This window comes from Dipodomys ordii, unplaced genomic scaffold (genome assembly GCF_000151885.1).
Source record: "Dipodomys ordii isolate 6190 unplaced genomic scaffold, Dord_2.0 Scaffold4, whole genome shotgun sequence".
Classification (NCBI taxonomy): domain Eukaryota; kingdom Metazoa; phylum Chordata; class Mammalia; order Rodentia; family Heteromyidae; genus Dipodomys; species Dipodomys ordii.
The window spans coordinates 3358292-3379604 of NW_012267220.1; the positions used below are offsets into that span (position 1 = coordinate 3358292).

The 21313-nt window shown below is 39.4% G+C and overlaps 1 protein-coding gene across 1 annotated transcript in view; it reads left to right on the top strand.

Moving 5' to 3' along the window:
- Klhl2 (kelch-like family member 2) overlaps positions 1 to 21313 on the top strand; it is a 60323-nt gene that overhangs the window by 15624 nt on the left and 23386 nt on the right. Inside the window, exons 4-5 of the mRNA XM_013026111.1 lie at positions 15393 to 15555; positions 19568 to 19677. Coding sequence (XP_012881565.1) covers positions 15393 to 15555; positions 19568 to 19677 — 273 coding nt within the window. The remainder of the gene's footprint in view (positions 1 to 15392; positions 15556 to 19567; positions 19678 to 21313) is intronic.

Consider the following 21313-nt stretch of genomic DNA (forward strand, 5'->3'; position numbering starts at 1 on the left):
TTTCACACTTTGCCTGTAAATTTTGTTTGTGAGGTAAAGCACTTGAAAAACCCTGGTCAATTGGGATTATATATAAAATAAAATATTGCATTAATCATCTGCCAAATGAACACGGTTTACATGGGAGAAGTGAAATAATGGTATTGACTCTGCCATCTCATTCTGGACCTCCTTGTCTACTTAAACTAATTTCAGGGTTCTAGGGTGTTCTTTCCAACAAAAATTTGATCTTGTTTCCTTTCTGCTACGCTTGAAAAATTAATTTTAGTGCATTAGCTTCATTGACATTCGATTATACCTACCATCATCAAATAAATTACTGATTTCTTTCATCTAGTGAATTACTGATGTGTGTAATTGGTCACATGGGGGGACTTTGTTGAGATGATTCAGGCCTATGAGACTGAACTGTGTGTGTGGCCTGACATCTGTTTTGGGCAGTGAACACAGTCAGAACACAGGCCTATTAGGAATAGAGCACCTTTCATGTTTCTTTTCTTTTCACCCAGTCCTGAGACTTGAACTCAGGGTCTGGACACTGTCTCTGAGCTTCTTTTGCTCAAGGCTAGTGCTTTACCACTTGAGCCACAGCAACACTTCTGGCTTTTTCTGTTTATGTGGCACTGAGGAATTGAACCCAGCGCTTCAAGCATGCTAGGCAAGCACTCTACCACTAAGCCACATTCCCAGTCCTCATGTTGCTTTTCATAACTTTGGGATCTAGTCCTGAAATACTAGTCACAGCCCTTCAGAACTTCTGCTATGATAAATGCCTTTTCTGTACATTATTTTGCTCTGATAGGAACATCCTAACAGTTGCCTGTTCTCAACTTTTGTATAGTACTTTCAGTAGGGGAAGAACATCTCTAGCACAAGGGTATCCTGGTATATAAAGCCATATTTTACAGTCCAGGTCCCAAATAACTTGTTTTGGAAAAGGCAGTTGGGCAGGGAGGGTGAGACAGTTAAAATAAACCTCCTGTTTCCAGCAGGTATTTTTCAATAAACTAAAAAATATACTTTGCATCATAATTACAATGCTTTTTCCTTTGGTTTCTTTATTTTTATTGGTACTTTGTCAAGCCAACTTTCCTCCCCTCCTTCTCTCCCTCCCTCCTTCTCTCTCCCTCTCTCCCTCCTCTCTCTCTCTCCTTCTCTCTCTCTCCCTCCCTTCCTTCCTTCCTTCCTTCCTTCCTTCCTCTTTCCCTCTCCCTCAGAAGCCTTTGCACTTGTTAGACAGGCATTCTACCACTGGATCCATGCTCCCAGCCCTTTTTGCTTTTGTTATTTTTTGAATAGGTTTTGCTTTTGCTTGGGCTGGCCTGGACCATGATCCTCCTATTTATACTTCCTGTGTAGCTGGAATAACATGTACCTGCCACTGTGCCCAGCTTTTTATTTGTTGAGATGGAGGGCTTTTGAACTTTTGCCTGGGCCTGCAAAAGAACCTTTTAATCTCAGCCTCCCGAGCGTTTGGATTACAAGTATGAATCACCATGCCCAACCTAAATATTAGACAGCGCTATCTGCATACCTTAAGGATAGGAACAGTTCAATAGAAGTGTTCAGTGTTCTTACTAATATTAAGCTGACATTTTAAGTAGTCACTACTTGACATTGGCATTATTCTTAGTGTATACCTATGCCTTTACAGTCTTGGCAAAATGAATCAAAACTTTTGTTAGGTGACCTCCCTTTTGTCAGTTTCTGTTTTAGTGGTGAAGTTCAGGGTTAGGGTAGTGAGTGTCTTTGGGACAGTGGGTTTCCATGTAAGAGCATAGCACCACAGTGTGCTGAGATCCAGCTGTCTTCAATTTGGTTGGACAGAATAGAATTAGCTCTGCCTCCCCCGATTCCTAGTTGGTTTCTTCTCATGATACCATCTAGTTTCCTTATTTCAAGAATGTAGAGCATGTCATTACTTTTTGAGGCGAAGGTGTTGTTAACTTGCGTCAGAATGAGCATGAGTAATTTGTAAATTAATTCCTAAGAAGGAGCAATTATTACTGCATTGCGTAAGCCGAAGAGCTATTTCAGATTTTTTTCTGAAGCAAACTTGATACACTTTTTAGGTCTGGGGAATAGAGACAATAAATGGCCGTCCATCCTTTTGAGAATGTCATTCCCTTACCGAAGGATAGGGAATAGAAGCACCTACATACTAAGTTTGACACACTTCAGAGAATCATTGAACCTCGTCTGTCTTTTCCTCATTGCTAAGAATACTTGGGAGACAGAGTGTGACAGTGAGTTCCAGGCACTCTGAGCTGTGTGGCAAGACATTGCTCCCTCCTCGCAAGATAAAAATCAAAGATTGGTTTTCTTTTGGAAATTCGTTTGTAAAGGCAGTGGCCCAGCCCAGGCTGTCCTCAAAGTCAGAGTTCTCCTGCCTCAGTCTCTAGACTGCTCAGAGACTCAATTATAGTACTTGGCTTTATATATAAAAATGTGACTATATATGTGTGTGTGAATATGTATTAAAAACACTTTCCAATGGGTAGACCTCCAACTGTGTGCTAGCCATTGTATCTATACACACATAATTTGGTATTTGCACCACCATGTAATGTAATACAGATATTAGCTTATTTTACCATTGAAAAAACAGGTTGGGAAAAGATTAAAGAATTTGTTTAAAATGACACAGCAGCTATTAGGTTAGTGTTTTTTTTTTTTTTTTTGTCCGGTCGTGGGGCCTGAACTCTGGGCCTGGGCGCTGTCCCTCAGCTCTTCAGCTCAAGGCTAGCGCTCTACCACTTGAGCCACAGCGCCACTTCCGGCTTTTTTCTTTTTGCTTATGTGGTGCTGAGGAATCGAACCCAGGGCCTCAGGATGCAAGGCAAGCGCTCTACCACTGAGCCACCTTCCCAGCCCCTAGGTTAGTCTTAACTGGTAACACAAAGAGATTTTATACATTCAAAAGCATCATTCCCTGTAGAAAAACTTTAAAGAATTATTGGATTAAAGAAGCATATTAATTTTTTTTTCTAAATTCCATCTCCTATCTGATGCTTTACTTTCACTGGCAGACACTCTATCACCTGAACTATGCCTCCAATCCCTAAAATTTTATTTAATCATAATTTTCTTTTACAGCATTTACCTCATTGCTAGATTTGCAGTTTTGTTATTTTGGTCTCTGATCTTTAAGTATTTTTTTTGGCTTGCATAAAATAGGTAAGCTTTTCACTTGATGTAAGCATGAGAGACAAAGCTGAGAATGTTAATAAGCAGTGAATTTATTAATAACATGAATTTCTAAATTCATATTAATAAACAGTGCCACTACTGGTAATGCATTTATTTCTCAATTCATGAATGTTCATCAGAAGGTTCAGTCTGTATTGGAATTTTGAGCACCTCAGAAGGATTTAAGAAATATTTGAGAATTTAGGGTGAATGAGTTTAAATCAGTTCATGAAATTTAGGTGTTGCATAAAAAAGGAATTACTTGAGAAAGAAATATTTCTTTACAGATGGGACAGAATTTTAATGAATTTTTCAAGAGATACTTAAAATCAATTATTGGTAATAAACAGTATTTAGCAGAATCTCAGTACACTAGGGAGCAAAATGTAGTGGGTCCATTTTGTTTGTATAGGGAAGGTTGTTTTTGAAGTGCTAAAAGTGTGTTGTGTGGCATTTTACTCTTGTGGCATTGCTTCATGAAGGGCAAAGGGGCTTACATGGTGCTTGGCTTGTTGGCATGGTTGAGAAAAGTTTTGGTTAAGTTATCCCAACAAGACTATTATTCTAGAGAAGTCATCAAAGAGGAATTCACGTGTATCCTGTCTATTTCAATCTGAGAGTTATAAATGTACAATTATATATCAGTCTTTTGCTCTAAAACTAAGTATGACCAGTGGATTAGACACTCATATTTTCTTTTTTCTTTTTTAACTGTATTCTCTTGTCTTTTCTTTCTTGGTACTGAGGATCAAACCCACCTCAGCTTAGGTTGAGTAAGCCGCTTTGCCACTGTGCTACATCCTAGCCCCACCCATATATTCTTTCTTGAACAAAACCCACTATAGAAATTCATCAGCCTTAATCTTTCAGTCTTCCTTTTTTTAAAGTGAATTTCTTGACAAGGAATCTTGGTGCAGAGGCTTTTTTGAATTATATAATTTCTCTTTAATTCCTCCCACGTCTTCTTTGAATCTTTTTTGCAGTCACAAATGATCTAGTCTCACTAAAGCAATCAACATAATTTTCAAAGAAAGAATTTACATTCACTTTTCATTGGCTGCTACATAATTATTTAAACTGTGTAATTTCCATAACAAGCATAGTTGTCATAAACAGGTCAAACCTGTGAGTTAGTAAACTGTAGTTCAGCTGGAGGAACACAAGCGTGCAAGCACATTACAGGGTACATGTAACTGAAGTCATGAGAAGAGTTGTTAATCAGGTACGTAGGTTAAGTAGAGGATGGTAAGAGTCCTTGTGCTGTATATTTCTATTCTGTTGTATACACATACACATTGATATTAATCCAGTGGATATTGTTTTAAAAATGGATATATAAGGAAGTTACTCTATCAATTAAACAGACATTGATGGGCATATCTGCCAACCACTTGGCTCTGTGCTAGAAAAAATGAGCAAGGTAGAGAGCCTAATATAGAATGTACACTTTGATTGGGATTTGTATCCTGTTGGCTTGCCTATCTAGTATGAAGGTCTAGAAACTACTTTGTCAGCTCCTTTAGCAGTGATCAGACTCCTGAGAAATAGCTTCAACTAGTCCAAGTTGGCATGTGAGTTGGCATTGTGTAGAAATGAATAGCCACATGGTCTAGAAATGTGAAACACATTTTTTTTTTTGCCACACATGTACACACAGGTTTATTTTCTTGTGTGCATTATTCTGGAATCTAGGTACCTAGATGGCAGATTTTGTTGTAATCAGAGGATCATCGAGTGACTGTGCATTCATTGGGAAGGTGCTTAGTTCAGAAGGGCGAGGAGGGAGAACCCTACTGAACAATTAGTGAAAAAACTATTTCAAGTGATTTTGAACCATGAAGTCCTATGTCTCTCCATATAACATGATGTTAGGGTGGAAGAAATTCTGACAAATAGTTGTTCTTCAGCTGGGTGCCAGTGGCTCATGCTTGTAATTCTAGCTACTCAGGAGGCTGCTGAGATCTGAGGATCACAGTTCAAAGCCATCCCTGGCAGGAAAGTCTGTGAGACTCTTATCTCCAATTAACCACCAGAAAACTTTAAGTGGTGCTGTGGCTCAAGTAGTAGAGCCCTCGCCTTGAGCTGAATTGCTGAGGGACAGCACCCAGGACCAGAGTTCAAGCCCCAGGACTGACCAAAAAAAAGTTGTCCTTCAGATACACCACTGCCTCCCCTTTCCTACCCTCCCCCCATTTCCTTTTTAACACTCCAGTAGTTGTCTGGTTTTGCTCCCAAGCACATGAGGATGTAGCCAGCTCTTCTAGTTGTAGTGGCTCATTGATATGGTGATTCTCAATCAGAGAGCAGAGGCCTGGTATTTTATATTAAGAACAGTATTATTTGGCATTGGTGGCTCATGCCTGTAATACTAGCTACTTAGGAGACAAGCAGGAAAATCTGTGAAACTCTTATCACAAGTGAATTTCTAAAGTGGGCTCTGGAAGAGGAGCTGTGGCTCAAGTGGTAGAGTGCAAGCCTTGAGCAAAAAAGCAAGGACAGTGCCCAGGCCCTGAGTTCAAGCCCTAGGACTGCCACCACAAACAAAACACACACACGAGCACACTACAAACAACAGTGTTCTGAAAGAGGTTATAATCGTACACTTGATTAAACTTGGATTAAAAAAATTTTGTAGTGTTAAGGATTACATTTTTGGCCTCATGTATTCAAAACAAGTGCTGTGTATCTCCAATGCCTTGATTATGTTTTGAGTTATTGTGTTCTGGATCTGCTCCTCCAGTGTTGCTTTTTGGTCATCTTGGTGAGATAATATAGTTAAAAGTTGCCCAAGAATGAGAAGAGTTAACACTTGAGTGATGCTTATATTCAAGGTGAACAAAAACATCTACTCTGGTCTCTTAGCATAAAATCATTTAAATCAAGTGCATAGTGTTGCATATTTAAATTGCTGTTGAACAATTTAGAAAATAATAGTAAGCACTTCGACTGGTCCTCTGCTACAAAGATTCAAGCCAGTAGACCCTGACTAATTATCATATTAGAATTATGAGATCAACTCTTGAATTTACCATTGATTTTAAGCATATCTCTTTTTGGTGTGTATGTGGGGGGTCCAGTCATGGGGCCTGAACTCTGGGCCTGGGCGCTGTCCCTCAGCTCTTCAGCTCAAGGCTAGCGCTCTACCACTTGAGCCACAGCACCACTTCCAGCTTTTTTCTTTTTGCTTATGTGGTGCTGAGGAATTGAACCCAGGGCCTCTTGCATGCAAGGCAAGCGCTCTACCACTAAGCCAACTTCCCAGCCCTAGAAAAGATTTTTTTTAAGCTTTGTTTTTAAAATTTAGTGTGGAAGTCAGTTGTGGTCAGCTACTTAGTAGGAAACATAGGGTCCTTATGACAATATCATCTTATAAAGAGATGTAAGTATCAGACTTGAAGAGTTTAAGCACTTGTTTGAGACAAAGGTAGGTACTTGAGTAGCATTAGTAATTAAGTGATCTGTTAGATTTGTATCGTTAAAATATATGATTTTTGAAAATAGGCTCATTTTGAGATTCATCTGTGGTATATAGAAGCATTTATCTGGGCTGGGAATGTGGTTTAATGGTAGAGTGCTTGCCTAGTATGCATGAAGCCCTGGATTTGATTCTTCAGTACCATATAAACAGAAAAATCAAGAAGTAGTGCTATGGCTCAAGTGGTAGAGTGCTAGTCTTGAGCAAAAGTAGCTCAGGGACAGTGCCCAGACCCTTAGTTCAAACAGGACTGGCAAAACAAAACAAAAACAAAAAAAACTATTTATCTTAATGTTGGGTGTGGCTGACTTAATCCTAGCTACTCTTGAGGAAGAGCTCTGAGATCATAGTTTGAAGAGCCCAGGTCAAAAAGTCCTTGAACTCAGGGCCTGGATATGCTGACCTTGAGCTCTTTTGCTCAGGCTAGTGTTCTACCACTTTGAGCTAAAGCACTACATTTGGTTTTCTGAGGGTTAATTGGAGATAAGAGTCTTAAGGACTTTCCTGCCTGGACTGGCTTTGAACTGCCATCCCCAGATCTGAACCTCCAGAGTAACTAGGATCACAGGCTTGAGCCACCAGTACCAGGCCTGGATACAGTTTTTTTAAAGTTCTATATCTTGAAACTTCATGTCTTCATCACAGAGTTAGTCTAGTAAAATTGCTAGGCTTTTGATAATCTGGTTTATATACAGTTTTGCCTTTACTTGGATAGCCACAATATGTGAAAACTGTTTCCTGTGAAAATGAGTATAACTGTATCACTAACGTGTTCACAATATTAGTGAATATTTTTATTTTGTTTTCTTTTTTGAATTTGTGGTCCTCTTGCTATATCCTTCTGAGTAACTGAGATTGTATTCATGTGCTACATTAAGTGCTACCATATTGAGCTTAACTTTTTGTTATGTGTTTTTCATTTCGTATTCTTTATTTTTCCATTTTAAAAACTGTTTAATAGTTTACTTTTTAATAACTTTTTAATGTGCTTTATTATGACAGTTTCAGGGCTTATAAATGAACTTGATTTATTTTATTATTATTATATTATTATTTTTTTGGGTGTCTGGTCATGGGGCCTGAACTCTGGGTCTGGGCGCTGTCCCTCAGCTCTTCAGCTCAAGGCCAGCACTCCACCACTTGAGCCACATCTCCACTTCTGGCTTTTTTTTTTTTCTGCTTATGTGGTACTGAGGAATCGAATCCAGGGCTTCATGCATGCAAGGCAAGCCCTCTACCACTACCTTCCCAGCCCTGAAATTGATTTATTTTAAAGGGCTTATTTTAGTATTACATAACATGGGAATTAAAGATCCACAAAAAGTGGCTCATACCTGTTATCCTAGCTACTTAGGGGACTGAGATCTAAGGATTGAGGTTTGAAGCCATCCTGGGCAGGAAAGTTTATGAGACTCTTACTTTAAGTTAACCATCAAAAGGCTAGAATTGGAGATGTGGCTTAAGTGATAAAGTGCCAGCCTTGTGAAAGAAAAAGTAGATTCTGAGTTCAAGTCTTGGTACCAACACACATAAATCAATTGATTTCTGGTTAATGTCTGAGTAGGGTGGAGATTTTTGTTTGTTTTTTGAGATAGTGAGACATATTTTGCTATATAATCCAGGCTGCCCTCAAACTCTTGAACATATTGCCAGTGGAGTGTGTGTGTCTGTGTGTGTGTCTGTGTCTGTGTGTCTGTGTGTGTCTGTATGTCTGTGTATGTGTGTGTGTTTGTTTTGCAGGTATTGAACCTGGGTTCTTTTGTGTGTGTGTGTGTGTGTGTGTATGTGTGTGTGTGTGTGTGTTGCAGGTATTGAACCTGGGTCCTCATGAGTGCTAGGCAAGTGTTTTACCACTAAGCTCATCTACAGCCCTTAGTGTGGGTTTTAAGTTTTTTTTCTTCAGTGTGCTGTACTTTGCATAGTCTATATTTTAAGTGTTTGATTTGTCATATTTTAACATACATACCCCCCTCCAATACCACCATCCAGAAAAAAGTGCTAGAGATCAACAATGACCAAATCTTGACCTGAATGTATATTGTTTATAAAAATTGTTGTTTCAGTAGTCATAAACTGCTTTCTTATTCTAATTTACATATATTTATACCATATATTATTAAAAATTTATTACTTTCCAGTCCTGGGGATTGAACTCAGGGCCTGGACACTGTTCCTGAGTTTCTTTTGCTAGACTAGCACTCTATACTTGAGGATTAGCATCCTGGCTTATTCTGTTTATGAGGTACTGAGGAATCGAACCCACGGCTTCATACATGGTAAGCAAGCATTCTACTAAGCCACATTCCCAGCCCTATTTATATTTGATAATTAATGAAGCATGAGGTTCTTTTCTTATCTTTATTATGCTGCTTTATTATGTTGCTTTTGTAAGTTACCTGATTACATCTTAATATTTGTAATATTATCTAAAGAGAAAGCTACCTTAATATGAGTGATATGGAACAGGATATTGTGAGGGAAGAGAAATAGTCTTAATATTCCATTGTCATGGGATTGAGTGTTTAATTCAGTCCAAGAAAAAAAGTCTTGACTTAGAACTGTTGATGCTCACATGGTTAGGAGCCATGGACCTAATCATGGTTAGATGGTTGTATAGCTTATTCAATTTTTCCAACAACTCTGCTGCAAGGTAAATGTTGTCTTATCAACTTGAGCCATGGTGAAAGGAGCTGCAGTTTAAAGAGAAACCTTGGGTTAAAAATAATAGCATATGGGTCTGAGAAGGTGGCTCAGTGGTAGAGCGCTTGCCTTGCGTGCATGAGGCCCTGGGTTCGATTCCTCAGCACCACATAAGCAGGGGAAAAAAAGCCGGAAGTGGCGTTGTGGCTCAAGTGGTAGAATGCTAGCTTTGAGCTGAAGAGCTGAGGGACAGCACTTAGGCCCAGAGTTTAGGCCCCACAACTGAACCCCCCCCCCAAAAAAAATAGCATAGGGGCTGGGAAGGTGGCTCAGTGGTAGAATGCTTGCCTTGCATACATGAGGCCCTGGGTTCGATTCCTCAGCACCACATAAGCAGAAATAGCTGGAAGTGGCGCTGTGGACAGTGCCAAAGCCCAGAGTTCAAGCCCCATGACCGAACCCACCCCCCCCCCAAAAAAAAAGCATAGCTGGGCACCAGTGGCTCCCACCTGTAACCCTAGCTATTCAATAGGAGGCTGAGATCTGAGGATTGCAGTTCAAAGCCAGCCCAGACTGAAAGGTCTTCATGAGACTCTTATCTCCAATTAGCCACTCAAAAACCCCGAAGTGGTACTGTGACTTAAGTGGGTAGAACCTTGAGCACAAAGAGGCTCAGGAACAGTGCTCAGGCCCTGAGTTCAAGCCCCACAACTGACAAAAAAAAATTCCCTTCCCTTTGGACAGTTTTCTTCCTTGTTTGTTTTCAGGTCATTCTTGACACTTTAAATAAACATATTCTTCTGATATAAATGTAAAATGACTGATAAAAATCCACTTCTCAGCAATACACTTAAAATGAAGTTAACAGTGAAGGAGTGATGTGTTTCACGTTTGCATGTTTTCTATGACTGATAAAAATCCACTTCTCAGCAATACACTTAAAATGAAGTTAACAGTGAAGGAGTGATGTGTTTCACGTCTGCATGTTTTCTTAGACATCTGGACGTATTATGTATGGAGCAGCTAGATCTCTTAATCTCTTTTTAATAAACAATTGATAATGACTCAGGAGTTAAAAGACTTCCTACACAAATGATTTCTACTCCTGGAGTAAGTGCCAAGTTGAAAATAAACTACAGATCCTAATAGCCAACCAGAAGGAATGTGCTTGTCTAAGAGAAACATCTTATGTGTAATTTGGCTTGTCAAACAACACGGAGTAGGATGAAAGCATTTGACTTTAAAACGTGCAGCTGGTGTAAGGGTGTCACACAGATGCTGATTGTTTGGCTGGTGTGTCTTCCTTGTCTGGCATTCTGCTTGTCTTTACTAATCAGTGGTCCCCTCTCCTTGTTTATTACTGAAAGCATCTTCTGCATATAGTATGTAGCCTTTAATTTGTCTGAATGTGTTGAAAATCAACATATCTGTAAAGATGAAAACCAATTCTGTTTTACAGAATGATAGTATTTTAAACTAGATTTATTTAATTAGCGTCAATGTTCAGCGTAGTTTTAGAAAAGCACAATAAGGGGTTGGGAAGGTGGCTCAGTGGTAGAGTGCTTGCTTTGCATGCAAGAGGCCCTGGGTTCGATTCCTCAGCACCACATAAGCAAAAAGAAAAAAGCCGGAAGTGGCGCTGTGGCTCAAGTGGTAGAGCGCTAGCCTTGAGCTGAAGAGCTGAGGGATAGCGCCCAGGCCTAAAGTTCAGGCCTCATGACTGGACCCAAAAAAAAAAGAAAAGCACAATAAGAGTACGTTGGTTGGTGGTTTCTATTTTATTACTGATGACACAGTTTATCTGTTTTAGTCGAAAATAAGCCATGAGGTGACAATTGCATGATCTTCTTTTTTAGTGATGTTTTAATCAGAGGTTTCCAGATTTCAATCATTTGTGTGGCACTGTCAGGATGTGAATAAATTGAAATGCTTAATATTTTTCTCTACACTGAATTTCTGCTTACAGAAATTCCTTATGAAAGAATGCCTATATTATTGAATATACTTATTTTTCCATACATTTTTATATTACTATATAAAATGGAAGGTAACTATTAAAATATATTTCTATTCATTTATATTTTTAGCCTTTGACCACAAGGATGTCTGTGTATTGTCTGAAGTAGTCAATGTTGCTCACATAGTAGGCTCTCTCTCTCCTCACGCCAGGTACATAACCTTAGGCAGGTTCCCCAGCTTACTCACACCTCTGTATTCACTTGTGTAGAATGGGGATAATGAAGTATTGTTGGCTGACAAGTGCTTAGGCTGTGCCTAAGCCAGCAATTACTCACTAAGTAGCAGACTGTGAGAATGTATTGTTGAAATGGTGATTGTTTTTATTAACCTGATGAAAAGGAGAACAATGGAGAATTAGAAATTATGCAAGCACTGTCCTTGTTTACCTAGAGATTAGTGAAGAAATTAGAATAATAGACCAAAGAGGTGGCTGGTTTGATTGGATCTCCACTCTTTATGAGTGGATATATGACTTGAAAATGTGATTAATGTCTCTTGAATTGGGTTGCTTTAGCAGACAATCAAGAGGCATCATTTGATCCCTAGTCATACAGCTCCCAGGCAGCCTGTGAGGGGTTTGGATGGAATATTTGGTTCATCTGAAATGGTGAACATTTCATTCTGTTTATTTAATGCATAAAGCAAGCGAGGAAGTTGGTGTGGCCCTAGCTGCTTTCCTGTTATTATGTGTGATGGATGGTCACGTCATGTTAGCAGGTTGAGACAATTAGTATTTATTCTTGAAGATATATGTAATTAATTGCATAATTATGAGCTCTTACAGTTCAGTCCTAGTAAAATTACATCACAGAAGTGAGGCAGTTTTAAAGGCTTTATTGACAAAAGAAAAATGCTAATAAACTTGTTATATATTCAGTTCATATTTGTGATTAATATTTACCAAGCCTAGAAACATTTGACTCATTACTGCCATTTGTAAGAAATTATATGTAAAAAGCTGGGCACCGGTGGCTCACACCTGTAATCCTAGCTACTCAGGAGGCTGAGATCTGAGGATCATGGTACAAAGCCAGCTGGGGCAAGAAAGTCTGTGAGATTCTTATCTCCAGTAAACTGGAAGTGGTGTTGTGGCTCAAGTGGTAGAGTACTAGCCTTGAGCTGAAGAGCTGAGGGATAGCACCCAGGCCCCAAATTCAAGCCCCACGACTGACCCCCTCCTCCCCCCAAAAAAAAGAAGAGAAAAAAAAGAAATTATATGTAAATTTTCTAGTCTCACAAGAGAAATAGCTTAAAACTTTTTTTTTTTTTCCTGAACTAAGGCTTGAACTTTGGGCCTTACACTTGCTAGGCAGATACTTGCCCCTTTGCCCTCCCTCAGTCCCTTTTGCTTTAGCTCCTTTTTGCTTTAGGCATTTTTTAAAATTTAAATATACATTTTATTCCAGTGTAGTTTTAAGATCTACAGAGAAGCTGCAAAATTGGTATTGAGAATCCCTTATGTACACATTACCCATAGTTCCCTGGTATTAGGGAAGTCTCCTACTCATATGGCACATGTGTCATCACTCAGGAGTTTAGGCAGCTTTTGAATAGGGCTTTTCATGTGTGCTGTGCCAGCCTGGATCATGATCTTCCTATCCATGCCTTCCATTCCTGTAGCCAGGATGAGGTGTGGACCACCACTCCAAGCTTTTATTGGTTGAGATGGCATCACACACACTCACACTCACACACTCATATTTCAAACTTCCATTCTTCTCATCTCTGTCCTCCAAGTAATTCATATCATAGGTATAAGCCACCACACCCAACCTAAAATAACTTTTATACTTCTACCCTTGAGGACTTAGGTGTGTTCTAGGTCTGTGATTTTATAATTTTATTGAATTTTCATATCCTGATAAGGTAGATCTGGACTTGATAAGTTAATTGCTGAGTCAGAATATATGTGCATTTGTAGATTTTGATTGAAGTAAGCAGTTGTCTTCATGAACATTGATCAGTATGCACTCCCACCAGCTTCAGATAGCAGACCTGTTTCTGTGCAGTCACTTTTTCCTCCCTGTGTTTCTGGGCTCTCAAGTACTTTGAATGCTATTCAACGGTGCTGGTTTGTCTATGGGAAAATGCTGATTAGATGGGTGATTGTTACTGCTTGTGGAAATTTCACAGGATGAATATTACGCTGAAGACCACTTTCTGGACTGTGTATGTTTGCTGAATTAAATGGCTGCACTGTTAAGCATATTGGAATATGCTTTTACGTTGCTTCGGAGCACAATTATACCAGCACAGGGAAGCTTCCATTCCAAAAATTATCAGCAAATTAAAGCCTTCCATAGAGATTCATTCTCATAACATACATATTATGCAAAAGGTTTGGCTGTAACCACATTATTTACACTTTGTTTTACTTAACATTCAGAAGGAAAAGACATTATTATCTCTAGATGCTGTTTCCTTTTTTTTTTCAGAGAATGATAGAGTTGTACTAAAGCATAAAAAGTCTAATTAAAGACTGTACTGTTGTGTATAATGTGTACACCACACACACACACACACACATATATGTGTGTGTGTGTGTGTGTGTGTGTGTGTATGTATATATATATATATATATATATATATATAGACACATATACATCCTCTGAATTCCAGAATGAAAGCTTCTATGCTTTCAGGCCCCAGGACTGACACCGGAACTGGGTACTGTCCTTGAACTTTTTTGCTCATGGTTAGCATTTACCACTTAAACCACAGTTCTACTTCTGCCTTTTTGGTGGTTAATTGAAGATAACAGTCTCATGGACTTTCCTGCTTGGACTTGCCTGGAACCTGGATCCGAAGATCTCAGCCTTCTGAGCAGCTTGGGTTACAGGCATGAGCCACATGGACATCTAGTAGTCCTCTCTTTCTTCTTTCAATTTAGATCTTATTATACAGATTTGGGACAATTCTAAAAGATACTCATAAACTATTATGTTACATAATTATTCTTTTTGTGCTGCAAGATGGTATATAGAAAATAAGTCCTAAAGGAATTTGCAAAATTGTTTTTTTATGCTGATGTAATCTTTTCTAAAATTGGCTTTTCTAATAGTTGATTTTTTTGCCTTTATTTATAAAAAGTAGCACCTATTCAATAACTTTGTAAATGAGGTTTTCCTCCCTAATTGGATGAAAGTAAGTAATGAGGATGGTACCATTGCAGAGATCATACTAAACTTACAGGCCTAGTTGAAAAGGATATTGGATGTAGTATTTATGACAAAACTAGTTAAATCCTACAGAATAACCTATAATTATAAAATTGCTTAGAGTTACTCATATAGATTTAAAGATATTAAGTATTTACCTTTTATGTGTTCCTTTTTAGTACATATATCGCACTCTAGAGATAGTGCAGGTAGTTAGAGACCCCTGTTGAATTTAGACTTGTCCTGCCTTAAGGAAGCAGTTTGTGGCATTAGTCAGATAGTGGGAGGATAGACCTTCTACCAGACAAACACCCTGCAGCAAGGAAGCAAATCCGTTTCTGTTGAATCATAGCACCCTCTAGCATCCTAATTTGTGTTGTTAAAATTCAAAGGAACATAGCAACTCATACTTAGCAAATGAACCAGTAGTAATATGATCTGATACTTTTTTTTTAAGTCAGTCATGGTGCTTGAACTCACAGCCAGGACTCTGTCCCTGCGCTTTTTCACTCAAGGCTAGTGCTCTACCACTTTGAGCCACAGCTCTACTACCAGTTTTGAGGTGGCTAATTGTAGATAAGGGTCTCATGGACTTTCCTTCCTGGGGCTGGATTTAAACTGTGATCCTCAGATCTCAGCCTTCCTAGTAGCTAGGATTAAAGGTGTAAGCCACCAGTGCCCAGCTCTGATAGTTTTTTTTGGTTCTTGTGAAGAGGCCACCCTTAAAACATTCCACGGAGAGTATGAAGAGTCATCATCTTTTCCCGCAAATGTTTGTTCCACTTGTTCCCTATAGGATATTTGGGTTTAGTGTGGGTCATAGCTGTAGACCTCTTGTACTCTAGGAGAAGAGGTAAGTAGACAGCATTTTCCCAGCCAGCTGCCTAAGCAGATTCACTTGTATGTTGCAGGTACTTCTCCCAGCAGCTGGTCTGTTACAATTACAGGATGTGAAGAAGACTTGCTGTGAATTTCTAGAATCCCAGCTTCACCCTGTCAACTGCTTAGGAATCCGGGCTTTCGCTGACATGCACGCATGCTCAGACCTGCTGAACAAAGCCAACACCTACGCAGGCAAGTGGAGAAGATCTTATTCACTGTTGTCTTTGGGTACAATTCTTCCGTCACATGGGGAAGGTACATTCTGATCTGGATCTGGTCTTTATCACAATACATTTAAAATCTTAGAATAGTAGCACTGCAAAATTGAAACATACTCATGAAATACCGAACTTAAAAGCATTTGTAAGTTGGTGTTGGGACTGAATAACAGATTAGCTAGTTTTTTTTGTTGTTGTTGTAAATATTGACTTTCTATGTATTTTTCTTTCTGATTGTCTAATGAATAGGTGTGTGAGAAAGTGTTCGTGTCTTTACATATATGTATTTTTTACACCTTTTATTGCATCCATGAGAATAGTTCAGAGCTTGAAAATCTCCAGAGCAGTACAATGTAGATGTTTTGCAGTGGAGTAGGAAAGGAGGTCCAGGAGGTCCCATCCGTGGGCAACCCTGTCCTGAGGTTTTCCATGCCCGGCTGTTGTATCCGGCCTGGTGGGGGAGCCAGTGCTGCTCTGCAGGCCCCACAGCTCCACCACTGTGGGGAAGAGGTTGTTGTGAGTTCCCAAAGGTTGCTGGGGATTGTGTGTGAGTTTATAAACATTAAAACTATATATTGGAGGTTTCCAGGTTTTGTTTTGTTTTTTTATCATCTTTCTGGAAGACAAGCCTGGTGGCAGTTACAATCTACTGTTGGGACCTTGGGGACTTTCCTGTGTCAACTTAAACTGTCGCAGTTGCAGAGGATTTGTATCTCTGCTTGGCTATTTACAACTCAACAGGTTAGGGGTGCCCAAACCCCTATGGTAGAAGGTAACAAGGAGTCTCAATATGTCTAGACCCCTGTTTAAAATAATCCAGTTTTAGTAAAAACACATTTGAATTAAGTGTATTCAGACTGTATCTTATTCACTGTAATAGTTATCCTTAAAATATTTTCTGCAAAAAAGTTTCCTTTGTTTGTTTACCCTTCTATTATTTAGACTAGCAATGGTTGCTTGGGGTGAGTATCTGTTTTGATTTCGTTTTGTTTTGTTTTTGGGTCCGGTCATGGGGCCTGAACTCTGGGCCTGGGCGCTGTCCCTCAGCTCTTCAGCTCAAGGCTAGCGCTCTACCACTTGAGCCACAGAGCAACTTCTGGCTTTTTTTCCCCTGCTTATGTGGTGCTGGGGAACTGAACCCAGGGCCTCAGGCATGCAAGGCAAGCGCTCTACCACTGAGCCACCTTCCCAGCCCAGAAAAGGGAAATTCTTATACACATACATACACATACGGAAGAATTTATATGCAGATGACATATTATATATGCCGTGTATATGTATAATGTATAGCACATATCAGTAGCACAGTCTATATGTCTAGAAATTATGCCCCATTGCAGATACTACTACAATTTGCTCAGGGAAAGAGACTGACATAGCTACTTAAGCTTTATTCAGTGGTAAACTACTAATGGGAAATTACCAATGTCAAGATGAAGCTGTGTGTTGTAAGCAGTGAATTTGGCAATATGTGGGCAAAAGGACTGGAAGCGATAGTTGAGTTGGCAACAGAACTAGAGGTGGTGAGTAAAGCAAGATTGTAGATGTGAGTCTAGATGTGAGCCAAGGAAACAGACTGAAAACTCTGAGGGGTCTTACCTACTCTTCAGCCTGGTATTTTCGTGAATGTTCTGTTTTTATAACATATTGCCTTGAGTAGTAGCTGCCAGGTTTTACTATATCCTGTGAAGGAGCAGGAGGAACTTTAGACAAATACTAGGTTTGCAATGGTCAAACTAATCCAAAGATACTTGGGATTTGGTTTAGGGTATATTCAATAATAATACCATATTTTTAATACTATCCAGGAAGATGTGAGATGAAAGTTTTAGTTTTTCTTGCCCAGGTTAGACCATAGCTGTTGTGTACATTTATCATCCTTGTGACAAAATAATTGAGGAGACAAATTTACCCCTATTAGATATATAAGGAGCCTAGTCAATTCTTTGATTTAGACTTAAAATGTATCGGAGACTTGTTACTCACAATTTTCCTGCTTCAGCCACCCAAGTACTGTGATTACCCATGTCTTACTATGCGTGACTAGCTGCCTCCTCTCCCCCTCCCTGTCCTTCATTCCTTATTTTCTGTTGCAGTACTGGGGCTTGAATTTAGTGCCTTGTGTTCTCACTAGGCTTTTTCAGCCACATCTAGCACTCAGCCACCTGAATCACACTTTCAATCCAGTTTTTTTAGTGGCTAATTGGAGATGGTGTCTCATAAAATTTTCTCCTTGAGCTGCTTTCAAACCATGATCCTCAAATCTCAACCTCCTGAGTAGCTGGGATCGCAGGTTGTGAACTACGGTGCCTGGATAGAAAATATTGGTTAAAATATTATTAGAAAAAAATATTATTAGAGCCGGGTGCTGGTGGCTCATGTCTTATTCCTAGCTACTCAGGAGGCTGAGATCTGAGGATCATGGTTTGAAGCCAACCTAGGCAGGAAAGTCCCTGTGAGACTCTTACCTCAAGTTGGCCACTCAAAAACCTGAAGTGGCACTGTGGCTCAAGTGGTAGAGTTAGCCTTGAGCACAAAGAGGCTCAGGGACAGTGTCCAGGCCCTGAATTCAAGCCCTACAACCAACAGCAATAGCAACTATAAAAAAGTATTAGAATGTAGCTAGAAAATCTAGAAGATAACCTAGAATTCTTATTAGTAGAATTTAGGAATCACAATAAGCTATTACATAATAGCACTGAATTGTTTAGTTCATATTCTTTACCAGATAGAATTCTGTGTGCTTTTTAAGTCATTAGATCATTCCCTCCTTTTTTGTTATTATTAATGTTTTTTATTGTGAAAATACCGTTACCCATGAGTACATTTATTATCAAGCATTGTTGCCTCCTCCTTTGTTTACCCTTCCCATCTCCCCACATCTCCCCCCCCCCCCCCCCCCCCCCCCCCCCGCACCAAAGTTGTAAAGTTCATTTTTCAACATAACATCTTGTACATCTCATTGTTGCAATGGGTCCACCTTTATCCCTATTTAAACAATTTGTTTTTTTCCCTTCCCCTCCCCAAATTATACCAGCATCGAATACATTGAAAACAGGGGTTATACCATGAGGGAGGGACATACGAAGCAACAAAGAAATCATCTTATAAATATGTTGGAAACAATCGCAAGAAAGAAAAACCATTTGTATGGTTTTCAGATAAAGCAGAATTTTCTTCCCTACTTTGTGATGTTCTGTGGGCTTCTAATGTTTTATGTAACACATTCAAGTGTGTGGTTATGTGACACCATATACTTTTATGATTTATGTGATCCAAATTTTTTAAATATTTTTTTTCATTAATATTATTTCATTAATTTTTTTTCATTTAATATATTTTAACATATTTTTTTAATCTGAGATCAGGACTCAGTGTTTACACTCATTGGCAGGTGCCCTGCCACCTGAACCACGCTTCCAAGCCCAGTTGTACACATTTTACTACTGATATTTGGTCTCTAAAACGTGCCATACAGAGCAGGGGTGATTCCACTAAAGTGAGTTTCCTTCAGGGCAGCCTTCCTAGCTGTGCTGCCGTTCCACTGCATTGCAAACAGAGGACAGCTGGGCGTGCGGTGATCTGTACAGCAAGCGTGAGTCCCTGAGTTCAAACTCCCAACGCTGCCACAAAAACGAACCAAACCCCAAACCCAGCAAGATTACTTCCTGAAGGATCTCTGGGTTTGTTGAGGTTAGTTCTTACCACAGGAAGTGCGGTTGGGTTTTTCCACTCTTGGGTTAGGTTAAGAAACGTTTCTTAAACCAAGCACAACGGGACAAGTTGCAATCCTAGCACTCGGGAGGCTGACGCAGGAGGATTGTCCAGTTGACGCCCAGCCCGGGTGACATTGTGAGTTCTAGGCAGTCTGGGCTAAATAATGAAACCCTGTCTTAAAAAACTAGCGGGGAAAAAAACCACAGTAGAAACATGGTGTGAAATGTTAACGTCTTTGTTAATAACTTTCCCTTTTAATTCTCAAACAGAGCAACATTTTGCAGATGTTGTAGTTAGTGAAGAATTTCTCAACCTTGGCATCGAGCAAGTGTGCAGCTTAATCTCAAGTGACAAACTTACCATTTCCTCAGAAGAGAAGGTATGTATATTTTTCTTTTCCTGATGTATAGTGACCCAGTATAAGAAAGTTTCCTGTCTTTATTTCTTTTTATTTAATAAATTTGTTACTGTAGGTGAGGAGTGATAGCCAGTAATCTTTGATATAGAAGTTGTTGACTTCACTATGCAAATCACTTCTTAGAAGCTTCCCTAAATGATTGGACATTAGAATTTTGCTCTTGATACCCACAGCAATAGCTTGAACACATTAAGCTATCTAAAATAACTACCTTTTGGGGAAAATGTGTCTTTGTACAGCCATATAACTGTAAGGATTGTGGTCCAAACTCCGTATTTCTACTAAAGTGATTTTACCATGTTTTGAATTGAAAGAAATTTCCCAGGGACAGAGTTTCGGCTAGTTTTTGATTGAACACCCTTGATTGTCTCCTTCCTTAAGTTTGGTTTCCTGCAACTTAAACCTCATCCTTACCAGCACATCTTCCTGCTCTCCCTCCCTCCCTCCTCCCTCTGGATGCGGCACCTTTCGTAAATCTGGAGAGAGAAGCTTCTTTTAGTGAGCCATTCTTTGTTTCTTTTCCTTGGGGGCCTTGTGGTTGGTTGGCACATGGGAGTTGAGGCAGAAAAGCTTCTGAAAACGTCATGCTTAAAGGAAATGGAAGGAGTTTTTCTTTTCATGTATTTTGCATTTAAAGTTAGAAGCACTCTTCTCTCTCAGGACAGTCATCCCACGTGGGATAAAAAGATATACTTACATCATACTCCTGCAATAGGAGAAGACGTTTAAAACTGATGTGTATAACCTTAGCATGCTACAAATACAGAGGATTGTATTACTGTTCTCATTTAATAGACACATACTGCCATTTACACTGATTTCAGTCCAACGTGTGAAATGAAATAGTTTTCTTTACGTATAGACTGATAAGGCAACTAATGGAGTAAATAAATGCTGTCAGGATATCAATGGAACATTTGATTTTTCTTGGGATGGGAATGAGGATTAGCATTCAGCTTGGTTTGGAGCTGGAGATGTATCTCTGTCACAGAGCACTTGCCTAGCAAGTACAGGGCCTTAATTCATTCTCAATTCCAAATACCATACCAAAAAGAAAACAAGAATGGCATGTTTGAGTTTGCCAGAGAAATAGGGATAGGTGGGAATGAGAAGAACATTCCAGGGGGATGGAATAGAATATACAAATACAAACAGTCATGAACAGAATAATTTCATAATTGCAGTTTATTTCAGTTGGAGTTTAGAATACATTTAGGAGGGTGATAGGAAATGAAATAAGAAGATGGCATATTTTCTTGGCTATGTTAAAGAACATTAACTTTATTGTAGTGATGAAGAGTCTCTCAGGGGTTTTATCAAGAGAAAGTACCATGAAACCTACATTAAAGAAATATCACGAGGGCCATTTTGCTTTATTGCTGCTGCCTGACAAGCCTCCCCAAATGTGGCATAAGCAGTAGCCATCTTATTATGTCTATTATAGTTCATATAAGGCACAACAGGGCCACCTCCAGTGTCTGAGGTGTCGGCCTGGTGGTCCAAATGTCTGCAGATACCTGCATGGTTCTACTGCAGCTGTAGACAGGAGGCTTCATTTCTTCTTTATGTGGTATCTTGTGTGCCTAGAGTACTTCTT